At 42.5% G+C, this 19,818-nt stretch overlaps 1 protein-coding gene across 2 annotated transcripts in view; it reads left to right on the top strand.

The window, feature by feature from the left end:
- The window catches only part of Pcsk5 (proprotein convertase subtilisin/kexin type 5), a 409,270-nt gene that overhangs the window by 264,698 nt on the left and 124,754 nt on the right, over positions 1-19,818 (top strand). For both annotated transcript variants that reach the window (XM_057777813.1, XM_057777814.1), the window contains exons 14-20: positions 1,162-1,305; positions 5,317-5,419; positions 10,341-10,534; positions 14,019-14,103; positions 17,508-17,605; positions 18,038-18,167; positions 18,864-18,979. In XM_057777813.1, coding sequence (XP_057633796.1) covers positions 1,162-1,305; positions 5,317-5,419; positions 10,341-10,534; positions 14,019-14,103; positions 17,508-17,605; positions 18,038-18,167; positions 18,864-18,979 — 870 coding nt within the window. The remainder of the gene's footprint in view (positions 1-1,161; positions 1,306-5,316; positions 5,420-10,340; positions 10,535-14,018; positions 14,104-17,507; positions 17,606-18,037; positions 18,168-18,863; positions 18,980-19,818) is intronic.

A 19,818-nucleotide genomic window follows, 5' to 3' on the forward strand; every position in this document is an offset into this window, starting at 1 on the left:
GAAAAGGTAGCCAAGAGCAGACTACATACAAACCCACACTCTACCAGCTCAACACATAGGTTCAACAACCTGAATGCGTAACTGCATATCTGTGGTTCTAAACTTATGGTGGCTCAGCTGGAAAGTCTTGGACTTGGAACTGGCCAGGTGGCTCACTAGGTAAAGGCACTTGTTATCAAGACTGACTACCTAAACTAAATCCCCAGAACCGCCATGGTAAAAGGAAAGAACTATCTCACAAAAAGTGTCCTTTGACCTCCACACATGCCCATATACGTTTTAGTTAATTAGTGAAATAAAGATATTTTTGTTTTTAAAAGATTATTTGACTTAAAAAAAATCACATAAATAAAATGCATTCAGAATAATCTTAGTTTTATTACTTTTCCTAGGCTAGTCATGTGTGACTTTTTCTTCAGGTGAAAAATAGTCCATTCGACCTGAGATATGGTACCTACAATAGACCGAAAAAAAAAATCCACCCATGTCTAGCTTGACGAACCACTGAGTTATTAGGGTAACACGTGAGTAAGGGGTTCCCTACAGCCTACACTATCTAGGAAAAATGTTCTGCAATGATGTAGTTTATTATCCATGGCCATGGATTTATGACTCGATGCCATCTTGAGGACCTGAACCTTTTAGTTAACTTTAGTTCATTTACATTTAAATAGCCAAGCATATCTAATGACTGCACATCAGACATTTTTAGAATCATCTAAATACACATACCGAACAACTGATTATGGGATTAGGTGGCAAAAAGAATTGTTTTTTCTTATTAACACATCGGACACCACCAAAAACATCTCAACCGCTGAGGTAAGACCTCTGTACCCCAAGTAATGAAGTCTTCCCTAGACAGCTAGTAATCTCTTAAATATTCATAATTTGCAGTTCATCCCTTGATCCCGCTATAGGAAGGATGTTTATCTCCCAGTTTCCCTGCTGTGGGTACACAGTGAATGTGTGGCATGTGAACTGGGAAATACTTGGTTCTGTAGATGCTAGGACTGTGCACTTCTCCCGTTGCATCGGGTATGGTTCCTGTCGGCCTTGCCGCTCTTCCAATGTGGCCCTTTCTTTTGAGAAGGAGTAACATAAAGAAGTAACTATCTGAGATTATCTGCTCATGCTCTGTGTTGGTTCCTGTTTCTCAAGGTAAATTGAAAGAATGGTCCTTGGTCCTCTATGGCACATCTGTGCAGCCCTACTCCCCAACGAATGAGTTTCCCAAAGTAGAGCGCTTCCGCTACAGCCGAGTGGAAGATCCCACGGATGACTATGGTGCTGAAGATTATGCGGGTGAGTTGGACATGGGAAAGCTCAGGCATGTTCCTGGCATGTGGAATGACATGCTGGAATTGATGTAATGGTATATGCTTCAAAGATGTGGTATGGTATACATTCTATTCAGCATCTATCCATGGCCTGAAATATTTTCCTCCTCAAATTTTTGTGTGCACATTAGTTTTTAAATGTTTATAGATTTGGTTGCTCATAAAAAACTGAACATGCTTTCTCTGTAGTTTTCAAGATTAACTGTTGCATTGGTTTGCCCAGTTTCTAGTCAAGGTGTTGGCCGTTCCCTTCTCTGCCTCTAAGAACTCAGTAAGCTGCGGCCTTCCACATTGTCTCCCTCGGCTGTCTCTTTCCAAAGTGACTTTTATTATGCAGTTTCACAGACATCACTAATAGAGGGCATGCCTTATACTTCAGATAGAATATTTTTATCACTCTTATTTTCAGAAATTTTACCCTTTAATATCAGGGAAATATCCACATGCTTTGTCTTGGTAATCATTTTATGTTCCTCCAGTTGGCTGTTTCCATCTGGATGGGTTTGGTTTGGTGTGTACAAGGCAGATTGAAACTGACTTTATTTTCCAAACAAATGTACATCATTGGCTGAGCAATTGCCCCTTTTACCAACTCTGATGCTTTCTTTACAACAGTTTAGTGAGTTCTTATATGAAGGTCTCTGATAATTCATCATTTCTAAGTCATCGACATAATAATTCGTAAACCAATATCACCTGCTCTAGTATCTTTCTCAGTTTTGTTTTATGGCTTTTATTTCCTTTCTCTTTCTTCTCTTCCCCCCCCTACTTTGTTTTCTGTTACTGTGTAGAATGAAAAGCAATGAAGGAATGAAAGGCTTTATTTTAGCTTGTAGTTTATAGTTCACTTAGAAGGGAAGTTAGGGCAGGAACCGAAGCAGAGGCCAACGAGGAAGGATTTTTTTTCAGGCTTGCTTTCCTTGGCTTTCTCAGTTTGTTACTTTATACACCCCATGCCCACCTGCCCAGGGATGGAACATCCCACCCTGGCCTGGGCCCACCCACATCAGTCAAGAAAATGCTGTATGACATACCCAGGGACCAATCAGATAGAAAGCAGTTCCTCACCTGAGGTCCCTCTTCCTGGATAACGCTGCATGTATCAAGTTCACAAAATCAAACAGAACCACTAACTTCTCCTTCCCCTTCTCGCCTTTCTTCTCCTGTGCTGGGGGCCTGGCGTGCTGTGAGCACATACCCTATTTTAATATTTGTCACACATCTACTTCCAGTTTTTACAAAGATCGCTGTCCCCCGGTCTTCAGATGAACTATTAAATGACGAAAGTCGCATTTGAGTTTCCCACTTGAACTTAATTGAAATTTATATGCAGTCTCATGGAAAGACTTGTTTTTGTATTAATCTTCCATATAAATTATAACTTGCCTCATTTTACTGGAATCATTTAGCCTCCTATAATTTTCTTCTTATTGTTATACTCTGTTGTTTTTGGTCTGTCTCGTTGCCGTTGTCGTGGGAAATAGCCCGTACTGTTCCACTATGTATACTAGGAAGCCTATTACCCCACTGTGTCTTTGTCTTTTAACTAATCATGTATTCCACTTTTCTATTTGGTTTGCATGTTTTAAAGTCAATTTTCTAAACTTTTTTTTTTTTACTTTTATTTCTGAATCCTGTCTTGTTGCATTGGCAACCAATTCTAGGGGCACCCTGCTCTTGCCAAATATGATACATAGCATTAATAGAAAAGTGTTTATGCATAGAAATGTGCTGAATTTTTAAACAAAGGTGTTTTGTTCTTGTAGTTCAGGAATTTTCTCTTGATGCTGAGGTAAATATTTTTAGTTAATTATTTTATCAAAATAACTGTGCAGTGGGTTCTTTTATTGTAAATAGGTAGTATTCTGGGGTCAATAACATGCTTGGAAAATTAAGACCAAATGAGCTAACCAGAGCAAGATTGTGTCAGCTTTTGTCTCATTTTGTTTTTGCTTTGAGCTTGTCATGTTACTGTTTATATTATAACTAGAAACCATTTTATCTTCTATGACAGGAGAAAGGGTATCCAACCTCATAAATGGAACACAATACTACATAAGCTTTTATTCTTTCTTGCATCCCAAATTTAACAAATTCAGATTGCGGTTTGGTAATGTTAAAATTCGGAGCAGAATTACACATCCTTTCCCCTTTGCTGATTACATTTCTAAAGCAATGATGTTGGCATTTGTAAGAAAACAAAGTCAATTTTCTGTCACCCTTCTCCTGAAATTCACAATGTTGTACTGTATCTGGAGCAATTTAAGACTGCAAAAGGAAGAGCATAGCACATGAGCCTGCCATACGTAGACCCCTGGCACGAATCACAAATACATATTTATGGGATTTTTAAACTTATAAAAATAGCATCTAGTGAAAATTTAGGGCTAACTATGTTTATCTTTCTCTCTGTGTCTCTGTGTCTGTTTCTCTCTCTTTCTCGTGTGTGTGTGTGTGTGTGTGTGTGTGTGTGTGTGTGTGTGTGTGTAAAACCTTCACTAGAGGCTAGTCTTACTAGAGGCCCAGGTGACTGCTTCACTGACTCTCAGAGACTGTGATACCTACTCCCCTGGTGCACAGAGCTAGATGACTGAACTGTCCCAAGTTGTACTAGCTGTGAAATTTAATTTGGAAATCAATTTAAGACTCTTGGGGAAAGAGAAATAAACAGTGTTGTCAGATGACTCTTGGAATTTGTCAGTAATTCCTTCAAGCCCTCAGCATTTGAAAATCACTTATTCCATTCAGGCCACGAGGACATTTCAAATACATGATTCGCTTCCTTTAAACAGATCTATACCAGACCTCTGCATGTTTCTTGATCCCAGCTTTCCAAGACATGTGATGCTGTGCAAGCCATTACAACTCTTAGACAGTCAGGTTCTCATCGGCGATTAGCACCTCTCTTTCCAAGTTCTTCTTCCTAAGTTCTAGCATTTTATACTTGTGCACCGAGTAGTCACAGAACCTAGTTCTCTAACGGCTAAAAGACACCTTGGGAGGTTTAGCAGTAAATCCCTTTCATTAAAGCAGGAAGAAATCAAGCGCTTGTGATTCCCTTCACCTACATTTTGCATATTTCAAAAAATTGTGTATTGATCTTCAAAATCACAAGAATCTCTGGTGGGAAGGGGTTTGAAAATGATGAAGCCAAATATCATAAAAGTTGGAGGCCAAGAAGAAAGAAGTAAACACTTACCTCAATTACCCATGCCACTAGAAAGCTCAGTGTCAATCACAGCACAGCCCACCCCTCCAGCATGGCTTTTGCTTACTATGAATTGTTCCTCATATAATAACAAAGAAGAAGTATAGCACAAGAACTTGGGAACCTTCATCCCAGGTGTGGACTTCTTTAGTCTCCTTTGCAGTTTTGAATTTATATGTCATCTCTTTTATTGAGCTGCCCTTTGACCTTTGGTGCGACACAAATTTAAATCTTTTTGTGCTTTGTAATCCAAGACTAGGGGCTGATAAGTTTGTGCCATATGCCACAATGATATTTCATGATGGCTGTAGTATTTCAGAGATACTCAATGGCTTTAGTGACCTTACACCAGATACAAAATCTACTCTTGGTGTTAAGTAATAGTTTTTTGTCAACTATCTAACTTCTCATTTTTCAATAAATAGCATATGTTTTTCACAATGCGTAGTAACTATGCTACAGTGGAACAGTTCATTTGAATTCCAACTTCTTACTGTCTCTCCCAGAGCCCCAAGGCTACCATATGTATTATAAATACCAAACCATGCCTATAACTTTTATTCTTGTCTCTTCAGCAATTGAGGTTTAGCTTCAGTCAACAGTTCACTCTTGAGATTATAGCTACATTGACCATTGTTTATCCATCTTAAAGAAATTGTCACTACATGGTGGCAAGGGGCTAAAATATCTTATTCTATTCCAACTTCAAGACTAAACTGATTTACTAGCATCATTTCCTTTTTCTAACTTCTAATCACTTTTTGAAAGGTCCCTGTGATGCTGAATGCAGTGAGGTTGGCTGTGATGGGCCAGGACCAGACCACTGCAATGACTGTTTACACTACTACTACAAGCTGAAAAATAACACCAGGTAAGAGACAAGCCATGTTCTCACATGAACCCTAAAGCATGCCCCTTATTTCCCAGGCATTCCTGTGGGGCCAACCACATGGAATACGCATGGACATGCTGTATTTCCTGGTTCCTCTACCAGGCTCTAAACACAGAAAGGATGTCCCTGCTGAGGCCCCTGACAGTCCTGTCATTCTCGTGGGTGAAAACCATACTGATTCACACAGTGAAAAATCGGGGTATTTACTAGTCACTTTTCTTGTCGCTGTACAGATCGCCAGACAGAAGCAGTTTAAGGGGGGAAAGGATTTTGCTCACAGTGTGAGGAGATGCAGTCCATCCTGGCATAGAAAGCATGGGAGCTGGGTCAAAAGGAGCCAGTCACATCACATCATGCCCATTATGGAAAAACAATTCTGGTCAATTCTGGTGCTCAGGTGTCTTTTTGCTTTTTTCTCCCCTCTTTTTAATAATCCAGGGATCTTGTCTGTATTCAGAGTGTATCTTCTCTCGTAGGTTAAACCTATCTGTAAATACAGACATATCCAGTGCTAATTCGAAGTCTCTCCAGGTTGGCAGTGCAGGTTAATCATCACAGGTCTACACCTGGTCAACTCAACACTACAGCATATCACTGTCAATAATAACAATCCACCTCCGATCCTCAAGACTCATAAACCTCTTATAATTTAAAGTACATTACATTCTTATATCTGTAAGAATCCCTGAATCTTAACAAACTAATAGTATTCAAAAACCTAAAGTCTCTTTAGATTTTTTGCATACTTACTCTTAACTTCAATCCCTTATAAAACCAGGTTCCATACTTACAGTATATAATGGCATGGAATTCATATTCTATTTCAAAATTGAAGAATTGGTGTGTGACAAAGATCAGACCAAAGCAAGATCAAAACCCAGTAGAGCAAACATGGAATTCTGCAGCCCTATGTCTGGTGTCTGTGTCCCTTGGCACAAACTGAGCTCCAACAGTCTTGGCTATACCAACCTCTCCACTTCTGCCACCTGTAACAGTTTCCTTTCTCATAAAAAGGCTCCACGCATTGCTGTAGCTTTCTTTCATGACTATCCCGTGGTCCTGGCATCTCCAGCATCCTTGGGTCTCCCTTGCAGCTTAGGCCTTACCTTCCTAGCTTCACAGTACTTCTCGGAGCCTCCTTGCAGAGAATTTGATCTTGCCTTACTCTGACTGTCCTCGGTAGCTTTCTAGAACCTTGAAAGAAGCCTCAATGACATGGTAATGCTTGCCCAGAAAGGCCAACATTGTGAGTGATGCGTCAAGTTCTGGTGTGCGTGTGAAATGTAGTTTGACCCCCATTTCCCACAGTTGTAGTGGCCTGTGTGACTTGGCAGTTAAACATAATGCAAACATGTCCCTAAGTCCGTTGTTCTCAGGGCATCATCTCAGTTCAGCCTCCTCTCACACAGATTTGCACCCCCACCCCTGAGCAAAAGCAGGATCTCTCACTAATGGCCCTTTTCATGTTGCTCCACCGAGAAGTTTAAGGTTTCTCTTTAAGGACCAAGCCCTCTCAAGCAATGACACCTCTGTCCTTAGTGATGGTTGGAAACTCCCTTTGTCTGCTTCTCTTACCAGGCACATTGTTTACATCTTTTAGCACTTGCTAGCGTCCATCTGACTAAGAGTAGCAAGCAGTAGCCACATCCCAGCATGCACGTGAGGCTGCCTTAACCAGTTCCTCCACCTAACACTAATTGTTCAAGACCAGCCTGGTCTAAAAGAGCTAGTTCCGGGACGGGCACCAAAGCTACAGAGAAACCCTGTCTCGGGGGAAAAAAAAAAAAAAAAAAAAAAAAAAAAAAAAAAACTTTCTAATTGATTAAAATTTCCGCCTCCTCCCTGTTTCCCATTACCCTCCCCCTCCTCCCACATATTGCCCCCTCCCCCCACTCCCCTCCCCCTCTCCCCACTCCTCTTCTCCTCCCCCCACTCGATTCCCCCTCCCTCTGGATACTGAAGAGCAGTTCAAATTCCCTGCCCTGCGGGAAGTCCAAGGTCCTCCCACTTCTATCTAGGTCCAGGAAGGTGAGCTTCTAAACAGGCTAGGCTCCCACAAAGCCAGTTTATGTATTAGGATCGAAACCTAGTGCCATTGTCCTTGGCTTCTCATCAGCCTTCATTGTCCCCCATGTTCAGAGAGTCCGGTTTCATCCCATGCTTATTCAGTCCCAGTCCAGCTGGCCTTGGTGGGCTCCTAATAAATCAGTTCCACTGTCACAGTGGGTGGGTGCACCCCTCGTGGTCCTGACTTCCTTGCTCATGTTCTCCCTCCTTCTGCTCCTCATTTGGACCTTAAGAGCTCAGTCCGTTGCTCCAAATTGGGTCTCTGTCTCTATCTCGATCCATCGCCAGATGAAGGTTAATTAAAAAAGAATAAAATAAAAAAAAAAGAACAACGTAAAAGTCTATTATGTTGGTAATTAAGGTAAGATTTGGAGACATGGAAAAGAGATAGCTCATGACTTTGGCTCACATTCTGTTGAAATGGGAAATCATGGAAGGCTAAATAGCAGAGAAATAAGATCTGACTTACAGATTTAGAATAATTTGACCCTGCTCTGATGAGTCCCTGGGAAAAACAAATTGGGCTTTTCTCGGGAGGTGCAAGTGTGGGAGAGTGGACTTATGAAATTCTCAAAGAATTAATAAAAATATTATATTGTGGAAAAAAAACTTTCTAATTGAGCCAATGTTCAGTACCCAGGCAGAATGCTATGTAAATGACCCTCGTGCAGGTTCCCATAGAGCCCTTATTTCCTTCTGAAACATCAGGACCTGGCCTCCAGTGCCTGCATTTCTCTCAGCATTCTGGCTGGTAAATTGCTATGGGGGTGGCCCCATACACTCTCCTTAGAGCATTTCAGGGCTTTGGCAACCTGAATTTCCAAATGCTTCCATATTCCCCTTACCGTCCTATATACTATGAGGTCAGGTTTATCACAGCAGAAAATCCCACTTATAATACTGATTTTCTGTATTAGTTGCTTTCCTCTGGCTGGGACAAAATACCTGTCAAAAGTAAACCAGAGAACTGTTTGTTTGTTTTGTTTTGTTTTTTGATTTTTCGAGACAGGGTTTCTCTGTAGCTTTGGAGCCTGTCCTGGAACTAGCTCTTGTAGACCAGGCTGGCCTCGAACTCACAAAGATCCACCTGCCTCTGCCTCCTGAGTGCTGGAACTAAAGGCGTGTGCCACCACCACCCAGCTGAGAACTGTTTGTTTTGACTCACACTCTGAAGGTTATAGTTCATCAAGATACTGTAAGCACGATGGTGAGGGCATGAGGCAGTTAGCCACATTGAATCAACACTCAGACTCGAATCAGTGTAGGTACTCAGCGTCCTCCCTTTTCCTTTTTTATTCAGTCTGGGACCTAAGGCCATGGCATGGTGCTATCTACATTTAGGGTGGGTCTACAATTCAGTCCCTGGAAGCCATGCTCATAGACATATCTGCAGGTGTATCTCCTAGGTGATTCCAAATTGCATCAGGTTAATGCAGAATATATGCCATATATATGTACCTGCAAATGCTTTCTTACTTTTGGAGGCATGGTAAATGAGATCGGCTGTGTACTTAGCATACTGGTCTTCTCCTTTAGTTCTTTCTTTTACCAATTAGCAAGTATAAATTACATATATTTATGGAATACCACTTGATGTTGTACATTTGTAGGATGACTAAAGCTATTTAATATCTATTTTCACAACATGCTTATGATTTTTGTAATGAGAACATTCTAAACTGACCTTTTTAGCAATTTTCAAGTATACAACATGTTGCTATTAACCCTAGCCACCATGATGTAAAATATATCTGTTTAACTTAATCATCCTGTCTGAAGCCCTGTGTCCTTTTTACTTTTTAGTCCCTTAGTTTTTGGTACACTGGTTATGTTTGTCCTTCCTGGACATGCCTTGGTCAGGCATATACTTTCTGTTTAAATTCCTTAACATACAACCATCCATGCTGGTCTCTGTTCTTACTTTACTCTTCCACTTTAGACATTAAAATAGAGCCTGTGCGTCTTAGCCCCTGATTTCTGCCTAGCTATACAAATGACTCTCTATGGATTCAAGCTGCAGGCTAATGCCTGCCCACACAAAACCCATCTGACCAACATCATGTCCTTTCCAGCCCAGCCCACCTTATCATTCACTTTCAGATAAAATTGTACTCTAGAAACAGTGCTCAGACACCTAAGCAAACACAGAAAAGGTCAGATTTCTGTTTAAATCCATGCTAGAAGTTAAATACCTCAAGGAGGAAGGTTCTAAGCTATCTTGGTGCTTGTTCTGTCTGTTGAACTAACCAAAATGTCTGGTATGTAATTTGTGCTCGATAAATATTTAAATAAATAAGTGAAGTCTTCTTTTCAGTTATAGACAGTTAAGAAAGTTGGTTTTGTTTTTTTTTTAAAGGAAGTTTTTGGTGAACAAAATTGTGTGTGTGTGTCCATTTAGATAAGAACACACCACATCTACGTACATGTACACACAAGCCATATGCAGGTTTCATACAGAAGTGGACAGAACACCTTATTTTAATGAACTTTGCCATAAAGGAATAGCTCATGGTTGTTTTCCCTCTGATTCAGCACAACAAGGAGTCCTTGAGATTCAAACTACAGTTATCACTCCTCTTATAAAGGTAGACCGTGAGTAGATGCTAGCAGACAACGAAATACCTGCTTAGTGGATGTAGTACAATCTAACTGCAATGCTCCTCTGACTGACTGCCCAGGAGGAAGCTTTATCAGACAGATTTGATTTGATTTGGTGTGGGCATCCCACTTGAAAATTAACCTGATGGCAGCAGGCAGCCGTCAGCTTTTCCACAAGAATGCTGAGGTCTGAGTACTGATGAGGATCCATTTCTTTTGCCATCCCACAATGCAGAATCTGTGTCTCCAGCTGCCCTCCTGGCCACTACCATGCTGACAAGAAGAGGTGCCGGAAGTGTGCGCCCAACTGTGAGTCCTGCTTCGGCAGCCACGGTGATCAGTGCCTATCCTGTAAATATGGCTACTTTCTGAATGAAGACACCAGCAGCTGTGTTACTCAGTGCCCTGATGGGTCATACCAGGATACCAGTGAGTTGATTTTTAGTATTTTGGTTTTGAAAAAGAAAAGGTTTTTATTTGAGTAGCTCCATGCATGGGATCTGGACTTTGCTTAGCACCAAACAGAACCTAGCCAGTTTATTAAAGAGATACTTCAAAAGTATTGTGTAGAGGTGCCTGTAACTACCTGTAGCCAAGGACCCTCTCAATCCTTCCCACCACAGTGACTTACTGCTAGACTCATAGTGCTGGAGATATAACTGCAGCTGGAATTTATTAAAGCAGAAGGATGCAGAATCAACTCAGCAAAGAGAATTAGGAAAGTCTACAGGAATCTAGAACCATGATTCTGAGAGTGCGCACTCAACACATACTTAATCCCCCCCCACACACACACACACAGCCGTCTGTGATAGCATGCATGAAATACAAAATATCTCCAGTAGAGATTCCGAGTCCCCAGTCCTCATTAGGAGTTGAACAGGTAGACGCTACCTGTTCTACCCAGCACACACCGTCAACCATGCTGACGGTATTTCACAGTATTAGCTAGTCTCATCAGAGTGATGGAAACTCTCCCTAAATCCAAGTTCCCAGGAGCCAGCTGGGGGCCAGTCTGATAGGAAGGATGGCAGTCAGACCTGCTCACATCTGCACATTAACCAAACAAGGCTTGCGAGAAGATTCCAAAGCATGAAATGTAGCGTGGACATGTGTCAGAGACATTCCACTCATTAATGAATAAAGTGACATAAAGAAACAAGCGAAAGGAGAATGGGCTGTGAGATGATCAAGGACTGTAGTCCCCTAGGAAAGGCGAAAAGAAACCCTTTTATGGAGCTGCTGAGGTGGCTCAGTGGTTAAGATTGTGGGTCAGAGGGTCAGGTCCTCCACAGGACCTGAGTGGTGTTTATGATGGCTCACAACACCTGTAACTCCAGTGTCCGGGCATCCAGTACCCTCTTCTAAACCCTGAGGATACCTGCATTCGCATGCATGTACTGACACACAGACAGACCCATAATTCTACAGAAAGACAGTAAAGGAAGCAAGAAAGGGAGGCATGGAAAAGAAAAAGGGAGATGAAACCAAGTTAAACATGGCAATACAAGCAGGTTTGGGGTGGAGGTATTTATTTCTCACAGCCAGAACATCATTGTTATACTAAACAGCAATCCGTACATTAATGTGTAACTTCTCAGAGGTTGGCCCTAATTAGCTGTAATTAATAAATAGGCAAGACCCAAGGTAATTAGTCTGTGGTCAGACTTTGCTTCAGTATGGCCTTCCCAGGGTTGTAGGCGTCTCTGGCTTTACTTCTGATCTCTAGATAATTTGTCACCCACCATACGCAGTCTATGATGGCACAGAAGTGTCATGCTGCTGCACGACCTGAGACAATTCTCTCTAACTATTGGACAAAAGTCTTGCCTCTTCAGAACTGGAGTTCTCCGGCTGCAAGATGGGTCAGCCTGCCATATAAGCCTGACACCCTGAGTTCAATGCCCAGAATTCAGAGTGGAAGAGATTGATTAGACTGCCAAAGATTGTCCTCTGACCTCCCCTGCGCGCGCACACACACACACACACACACACACGTTCACACACATATACATAGTAATCATAAAGAAATAATTCTTTACAGAAGTGAAATTCTTTTTTCAAGAGTGGCCATTTCTCTATGTAGATCAGGCCCCCATTCCACCCTTGGGAAGAATAGGGATTCTCCTGAGGTTCTTATTTGTCTCCAAATTTGGAACAGGACTTCCACCTTGATAGGGAAGGAAAATTTAGAAGATAAGAAGGGTCGTAAGAGATCCACAGAAACACACGGTATTTCTTAGAGAGCCTTGCATGTGTTAAGTGTGTGTTCCGTCACCGAGCACCCAGCAGGCTGTTCCTTTCTAACGAACCTGGGAGTAGACTCTTAAGAGGCTGTTTGGTTACTTTAGCCACCATATGGCATCGGTTCAAGTGGTCCCTGTGTCTCTCTTATTGCCTTGGTTACAGTTTCTCCCTCTAGTAAGCCCATTTACATACAACACAGTGATCAGGTATGACCATGGCTACTCATAATTACTGAGAACACATTCACAATGATTTATAGTTGATCTTTTCCCCTTGGATAATCCCACTAACTTGCCAAGATAAGCTGAGAGATTCTTCACTCAAGAGCTCAGAGTCCAGAGACACTGAACTTGCCCACTGGAAGAGCTTTTGCAGAATGCAAATCCCAGGCCTGTGACTTCAGGTCCAAGGCCAGAACCTATGTTCTTAATGTCACATTACAGGCTGCTAGAACACTGCTAAGGGCTTTGCATTTCTTACTGAAAGATACAGAATTCTTAGTAGGTCCATATGGAAATCCATCTCCATGGATCCTCTATGAACATCAGCACTTAAAGAGCAGAGAGAGGAGAAGACTGTGAACAACACTAGATGGGAGGTGGACAGACAGATGGACGGATAGACAGACTCTGGCATAACAGAGCATGTACTCAATTTTCAGCAAAAATTTAACAAAGCTAAAAGTAAAAATATGCCAAATCACTATTTTTCATAATAAAGCCATCATGTTTGCTGGGCTTTTGCAGTGTGGACATGGGTTTGTAATTGAATAAGAAAACTTATGGTGGCCGGGCGGTGGTGGCGCACGCCTTTAATCCCAGCACTAGGGTGACAGAGTCAGGCGGATCTCTGTGAGTTCGAGGCCAGCCTGGTCTACAAAGGGAGTTCCAGGACAGGTTCCAAAACTACAGAGAAACCCTGTCTCGAAAAACCAAAAAAGAAAAAAGAAAAAAAAGAAAACTTATGGTGTATGCATTCAAACTAATGCACTTCGACAGAACATAGGTGTTATTGGAACAAAATCTTTTTTACATCCATTCCATGGCACTGGTTTTTTTATTTATTTATTTATTAAAGATTTCTGCCTCCTCCACGCCACTGCCTCCCATTCCCCCCCCAATCAAGTCCCCCTCCCTCATCAGCCCGAAGAGCAGTCAGGGTTCCCTGCCCTGTGGGAAGTCGAAGAACCTCCCACCTCCTTCCAAGTCTACCATGGCACTGTTGGAGATGACACACGAAGCCCATACCTCGAAATCTTCAGTACCTATTCCCTTTTCTTCCACGCTCACCAGATGGTCTTAAAAGCCTTGAGCAAGAAGGCCCAACACCCCATGTCCACAGCATCGCCTTCATCACTTAGCAAAATTGCCCTCACTTCCTGAAGGAGATTTCCTGTTGTCACGCCAGGAAACCCTGCTTTGAAAAGAGAGCTGGAAGAATTGTAACGTTTTCAGCTGAGTTCCCACAGTCTGTCCGCATCATGTCACACAAGTGTCTGGTGCTTCCTGGGGTAACAGTTCATGCCATCAGCTGCCTCAACTTCTCAATGCAGCCTCCAGATGAGCCCATAGGCAGGAGAGGGCACATGAGTCTACACTGGAACATTTCCATTCCCTATGGAATGCGGTTGACTGACACATGCCTGTGCTGCCTTGCTTTTCGACAGAGAAGAACGTTTGTGAGAAATGCAGCGAGAACTGTAAGACGTGCACTGGATTCCACAACTGCACAGAGTGCAAGGGCGGCTTAAGGTAAGAGGGTGAGATCCAGCGAGAGACACCACCGTCAGGGACCTGGGCCGAGCGAAGTGGACAGAAACCGTGAGAGTCAGCATGGAAACCGTTCTCTTCCGTCTGCCCTAGGCTTGACCCTGACTGAAGCGCTTCCCTGTTATTTGGATTATTGGGAAGAAATGGGATGCTATCTTAGCTAAGGAAGGATTATATACCAAGTAAATTCTCTGTCAAGAAGATTTGGTGGCTAGAGAGATGGCTCAGCAATAAAGAGCGCTTGCTGTTCTTGCAGCCGACCTGGGGATCGAGCCCCAGCCCCTACACAATAGCTCACAACCATCTGTAGCTCCAGTTCCAGGAGATCCAATGCCCTCTTTTGATCTCCACAAGCACAAGGCAGCCACATGGTTCACATACATGCATGGAGTTGGAACAAACACACAAAATAAATAAATCTACAAAAATATTAAAAATTGTAAAAGAAAGATGGCTCGGATAAAAGTAAAATGACCACTTGAGAAGCATCCCTTATCCATTTTGACTTGCATTGTGCTAGTCAAGAATGACTGGGCAGATAGTGCCAGTAAATACTCTTTAATCTGCCTGATTCAATTCTCAGTGGTGGAAAGTTATTCTCTTATCTTTATTCTTTCTCTCCACACACCCAGCCATTCGCTTATCTTAAGTACCTCAGGTTCAGTTCCATTAGACTATCTGCGGTGTGCACACAGATTTAACACCAGGAGGTGTTTTCCTCCAGTTGATGATTTGCTCATGGCCAAAGTGGATATTCGGTAGACCGTAAGAGAGCAATCTGCAGCACAAACGACATCGTGAAGCCTCTGTCATAAGGACAAGATCAGCCGCTTTTATGCAGAGTCCTGTGGCTTTGCATGGAGGTGGCGCTCGATAGTGGATTCCTTTCGGTAGTGGCAGAGTATTTCACTCCTTCCATGTGTGATCCAAACTGAAGGGGCATAGTGTAGGCAGTTACCAGGCTCGTACCCCGGACACTCATCAGTGGATGAGTAACTTACACCTATCATTGCCTGTGTCATTCTTCTTTGTTTCCATAAATGCTCTTAGTAACTTAGAGCCTTGCTTCTTAGTACTTGATAATCTTGATAAATACAAGTCCACTCAACTTCCTCATTCTTCTTTTTAATTTCTATTTTATGCATATGTATTTTCCTGTATGTATGTTTGTGCACCATGTATGTGTCTGGTGTCTATGGAGGTCAGAAAAGGGCACCAGATCCCCTGAGCCTGAGTTATAGACAGTGGTGAGCTGCCAAGTGGATGCTGGGAATCAAACCTGGGTCCTCTGGAAGAACAGCCAGTGCTTGTACCAACTGAGCCATCTCTCCTGTCCCCCACTTAATTCTTCATAAAGGAACAGGGAAATGGTGCGGTAGAAATCCTCTCCGGCCATTTATTAACTGTGATTTCGGGCAAGTCACTTAACCGCTGCTGCCTTCCATTGTTCTCATTATAAAATGGTGAAAGTAGCCTCTACTTTGCAAAGTCTGATGGCGTTTATGAACTGCTTACATCTGGTACGTAATTAGTTCTTCATTTTTTTCTCAAAGAACAGTTTAAAGCAGAACGCACCGCAGAAATGTGAGGGCCATGTATGGAATTGTAAATGTGCCAGTAGCTGTATTAAACAGGGTGAAAAGTTCTAAGGGAAATGATTTCAATAAAATACTTCACTTAGCCCAGTATATCCAAATATTATCGTTACAACATGTGGCCAACGTAAAAGAAAACTATTTGTGCGCTACTCTACATCCTTTATTGTCTTATTAAGTCTCTGAAGTCTGGTATATAAGATCTTAACATATGTCTAAGACTTAACAATAATGTTTATGGGAAATATCTGTATTAAGATGCTTTTAAATCTAATTGAGAGAGCAAATTTTATAAAGCCACCATATTCCAAATGTGCTGAGAAGTTTGCAATAACTGAATCTAGTATAGCTTTTTGTTTCAAACATAGATATAAATTAATAAAAACTGAATGGAAATTTAAAATTCATTTCTAACCTCAAGGTCTCAGTAGCTGAGTGGCTGGCCTGGACCTGAACTAGCCAGTTTATTCCAGAAGGAATGGAGGCATCCCTGAACTGGCCTAGCCCGGACCTGAGCTAGCCCATTTATTCCAGAAGGAATGGAGGCAGCCCTGAACTGGGCTGGTGGGCCTCAGATGACCGTATTTTGGGAGCAGCTGACCACTCAGGGTTCAGTGACTGCTCTCTGTGGCCCGCCCCTTTCATCATCAGTTCCTACACAGTGCAGCCTCTGTCTCCTCCTGAATGGAAGCCAACCTCAGAATGCTGTCCTTTCTTAGAGAGCCAAGGCAGAAGCTGTGGTACTTTATTTCGAGTAGTCCTTATTTCATTCCACAGAAGGATCCATTTGATGCAACTATGTTTTTCTGTAGAGCTGAAGGAAGAGAGTGAGAACTTGGTTGGCAACAGGCCAGCAAGCCCTGAGAATGACCCGCACTTTTGGTGAAGCTGCCCTTTGTCACATCGAGGCTCCTTCCTAGGTGCTTCTGGACTGACCATGTGACCTCAGAAGACCATGTTCCATAATTACACATTGTCCAATAGAATTAATTTGATAACAGAGATTACACCCACTCTTTCAATTTCCATTCGGTGATTTTTATATGAAATAATATACATTCTCTTTATATTTTTAAGTTTAAGATTCAAGCTGTAAGCTTGGTGCCGTGACATGCACCTGTCATCCCAGAGGTCAGAAGGTCATTCTCAGTTACATAGGTAATGACTTCAAGACCAGGATAGGCTGCATGAGAGCCCGTCTCATAGTCATAGCTAGAGAAGTAACAATTTCATTAATGTTGTAGAGATACCTCCAGGAAAAACTAAACACTAATACAACCAAAGAAAGTCAAGATGTCTGCAAAGTTGTGTTTTGCTGATTGTTCATCAGAGTGATTGAAGTGAATGAGCCAACAGAAGGTGGCAAAGCTTTAATAAGATGTTGCAGCCAGTCAGAGTTTTTGTTGTTCTTTATGGGTTCAAGTGTTTTGCCTGTACCACATGCACACCTACCCACAGAGGCAAGAAGAAGTTATCAGAAGTTTGTGAGCCGTCTTATGGGTGCTGGGAACCCAAACCAGTTGCTCTGCAAGGGCCGGTGCTCTTAACCACTGAGCTGTCTTTCCAGCCCCTTGCCAATACATTTGAAGACTCTGTTAGATCCTGAGTAAGGTTGAAATATGCTGGGTTAAGTGCCAAGAAAGGTCTAGAGCCATTTTCTTTGTCTGGCAGCTTTACTAAATCTCTGGTCTCTCAGCAGAGATTGTATCTGTTACATATGGAGTCTTGTGTGTCGTTGTCACTTTGTCATAGGTCAACAGTCTGTTTATGGGTTGTCTCTGTTTCTCGCAGTCTTCAGGGGTCCCGCTGTTCTGTCACCTGTGAGGATGGACAGTTCTTCAACGGCCACGATTGCCAGCCCTGTCACCGTTTCTGTGCTGCCTGTGCCGGTACCATCTCCTACTCCCCCTTATTTTATTTTCCTCCTTGTGGCTTTGGTTTTATTTGGCCCTAGCCATCTTTCATGTAACACTCAGTATGTCGCAAGTGAGTGCAGAAGGCCGCATGTCTCCTGACAGTTGTGCACCAATTCTCACAAAAAGCCTGTTGTCAGCACCTTGTCCCCACAGGGAAACTTAAATATCACAGTGGTATCTTCTGCTTGGAAGAACAGGTGTTCTTGGCAAATAGACTCAGTTAAAAACACAAGAGTCCCTCCAAGCCCCACTGAGGAGAGTAAGAAAGGAGACTATAATGTCATGGCTTAAGATGGTGGCAGATGGGTGTGATTTTCACAGACTTCTATGGAATTCCATACTTCAGCCTCCTCTGAGGCTTTTTGATTTTTCTTTCCTGTTTCTTGCATGTGTCTTGCACTGAAGGGGCCGGAGCAGATGGGTGCATTAACTGCACTGAGGGTTACGTCATGGAAGAGGGGAGATGTGTACAGAGCTGCAGTGTGAGTTACTATTTGGACCATAATTCAGATAGCAGATACAAATCTTGCAAGAGGTAAGTCCGTCTGCTGTGACCCTAGCCTTGATATCCTTGCAGGACTGCCTTCCCACGAAATGAGAAAACCGAGACTTTGTAATGATAAAGTACGGTTCGGTCAGTTGCCTTCAGACACTGTCCTGCAGAGTTGGTTCTGTTGCCTGGTGTTTTTAATTCCTCAGGACCACCGTTAACATTGTGTGTGTGTGTGTGTGTGTGTGTGTGTGTGTGTGTGTGTGTGTGGTAGGTGCCTGGAGGCCAAAGGTCAGCGTCCAGTGTCTACCTCCACTGACCTTTTATTTTTTGAGATAAGATCACTCACCAGTTTGACCAGATGGTCAAGCACAAGCCCCCAGGACCTATGTCCCTTCCCAGTGCTAGAATTCTAGAGACACAACCCCACACCTGCATTTTGACATGGGTACTAAGGATCTGAACCTTACCAAATTAGACATATCCACAACCCCAGTTCCCCCTCACACATACCCTAGAGCTTTTAAAATAACACTTCTATGTCTGAAACATGCTTTGCCCCCTTGGGTGTCAGTGTCTACCAGCCATGTTTCCTCTAATGTGATCAAACCTATAAGGAAAGGGCTTTTTGTTATCTTCAAAGGAAGAATTAGTTTTAAATCATTAAGAGCTTGATGGTAAATGTACCTTCCCCCGTGCAGATGAATAAGAGATTTAATAAGTTGTGCGTTTTGCCCATAGATGCGACAACAGCTGTTTGACATGCAGTGGCCCGGGCTTCAAGAACTGTTCCAGCTGCCCCAGTGGATATCTTTTAGACTTGGGAATGTGTCAGATGGGAGCCATCTGCAAGGATGGTGAGTACCGCTAGCTACAGGATTCAATCTGTGAACTCTCCACTTTACAGGCTAACGTATTTCTGTTTTAATAGAGAACCCTATAAGCATGGTTTTAACAGGCAGTGCTCAGTATCTTATTGCCATTCACTCACCTTGAATGTACACGCTTACTGGGTCCTGTTGCTTTGTATTATTTTGTTATTGTTTAAAGATAGACTCCTACTGTATGGCTGAGACTGACCTCAAACTCGTGATTCTCTTGCGTCAGTCTCTAGGACTGTAAGCATGTGCCACCACCCCCTGCTTTGTCTCTCTTTATCTTTCTTTTTTTAATTTTGGGAAGAAATAAATCACCTGAAATCCCAAGATAGTTCCAGTTAGCTGTTTTAATTAATAAACGATTTTTCAAGGCAGCTTTCCCTTCCTAGAAAAACTGAGCATATGTTGGAGATTGCCCTTGTACTCTAACCTTCCCTACTCTCAAAACCCCACAGCACAGGGTTAGATCTGCCACAGCTCATGGGCCTCCAGTGCCACACTGTTGTCATTCAAGTCCATAACTTTCATTAGCATGTGTCTGGGCACCAAACATTCATTGTGTTTGAGCAGGCATACATGGCACGTGCCTGCCATTATCACATCACACCATATAGTTTAACTACCCCAAAAATCCCTGGGTCATCCCCTCAGCATCCTGCCCTCCCTGAAATTCCTGGAAATCTCTGACTTTTTTTTTTTTCTGTCTCCACAGAATCTTTCTTTGCAATCTTATTTTTATGATGTATGTAGCCTTTTTTGGTTGGTTGGATTTTCAATTGTTTCCTTCCAGTTTTTTGTGACATGGAACTTTTCCAGAT

The sequence above is a fragment of the Chionomys nivalis genome, chromosome 8 (genome assembly GCF_950005125.1).
Source record: "Chionomys nivalis chromosome 8, mChiNiv1.1, whole genome shotgun sequence".
NCBI classification, from domain to species: domain Eukaryota; kingdom Metazoa; phylum Chordata; class Mammalia; order Rodentia; family Cricetidae; genus Chionomys; species Chionomys nivalis.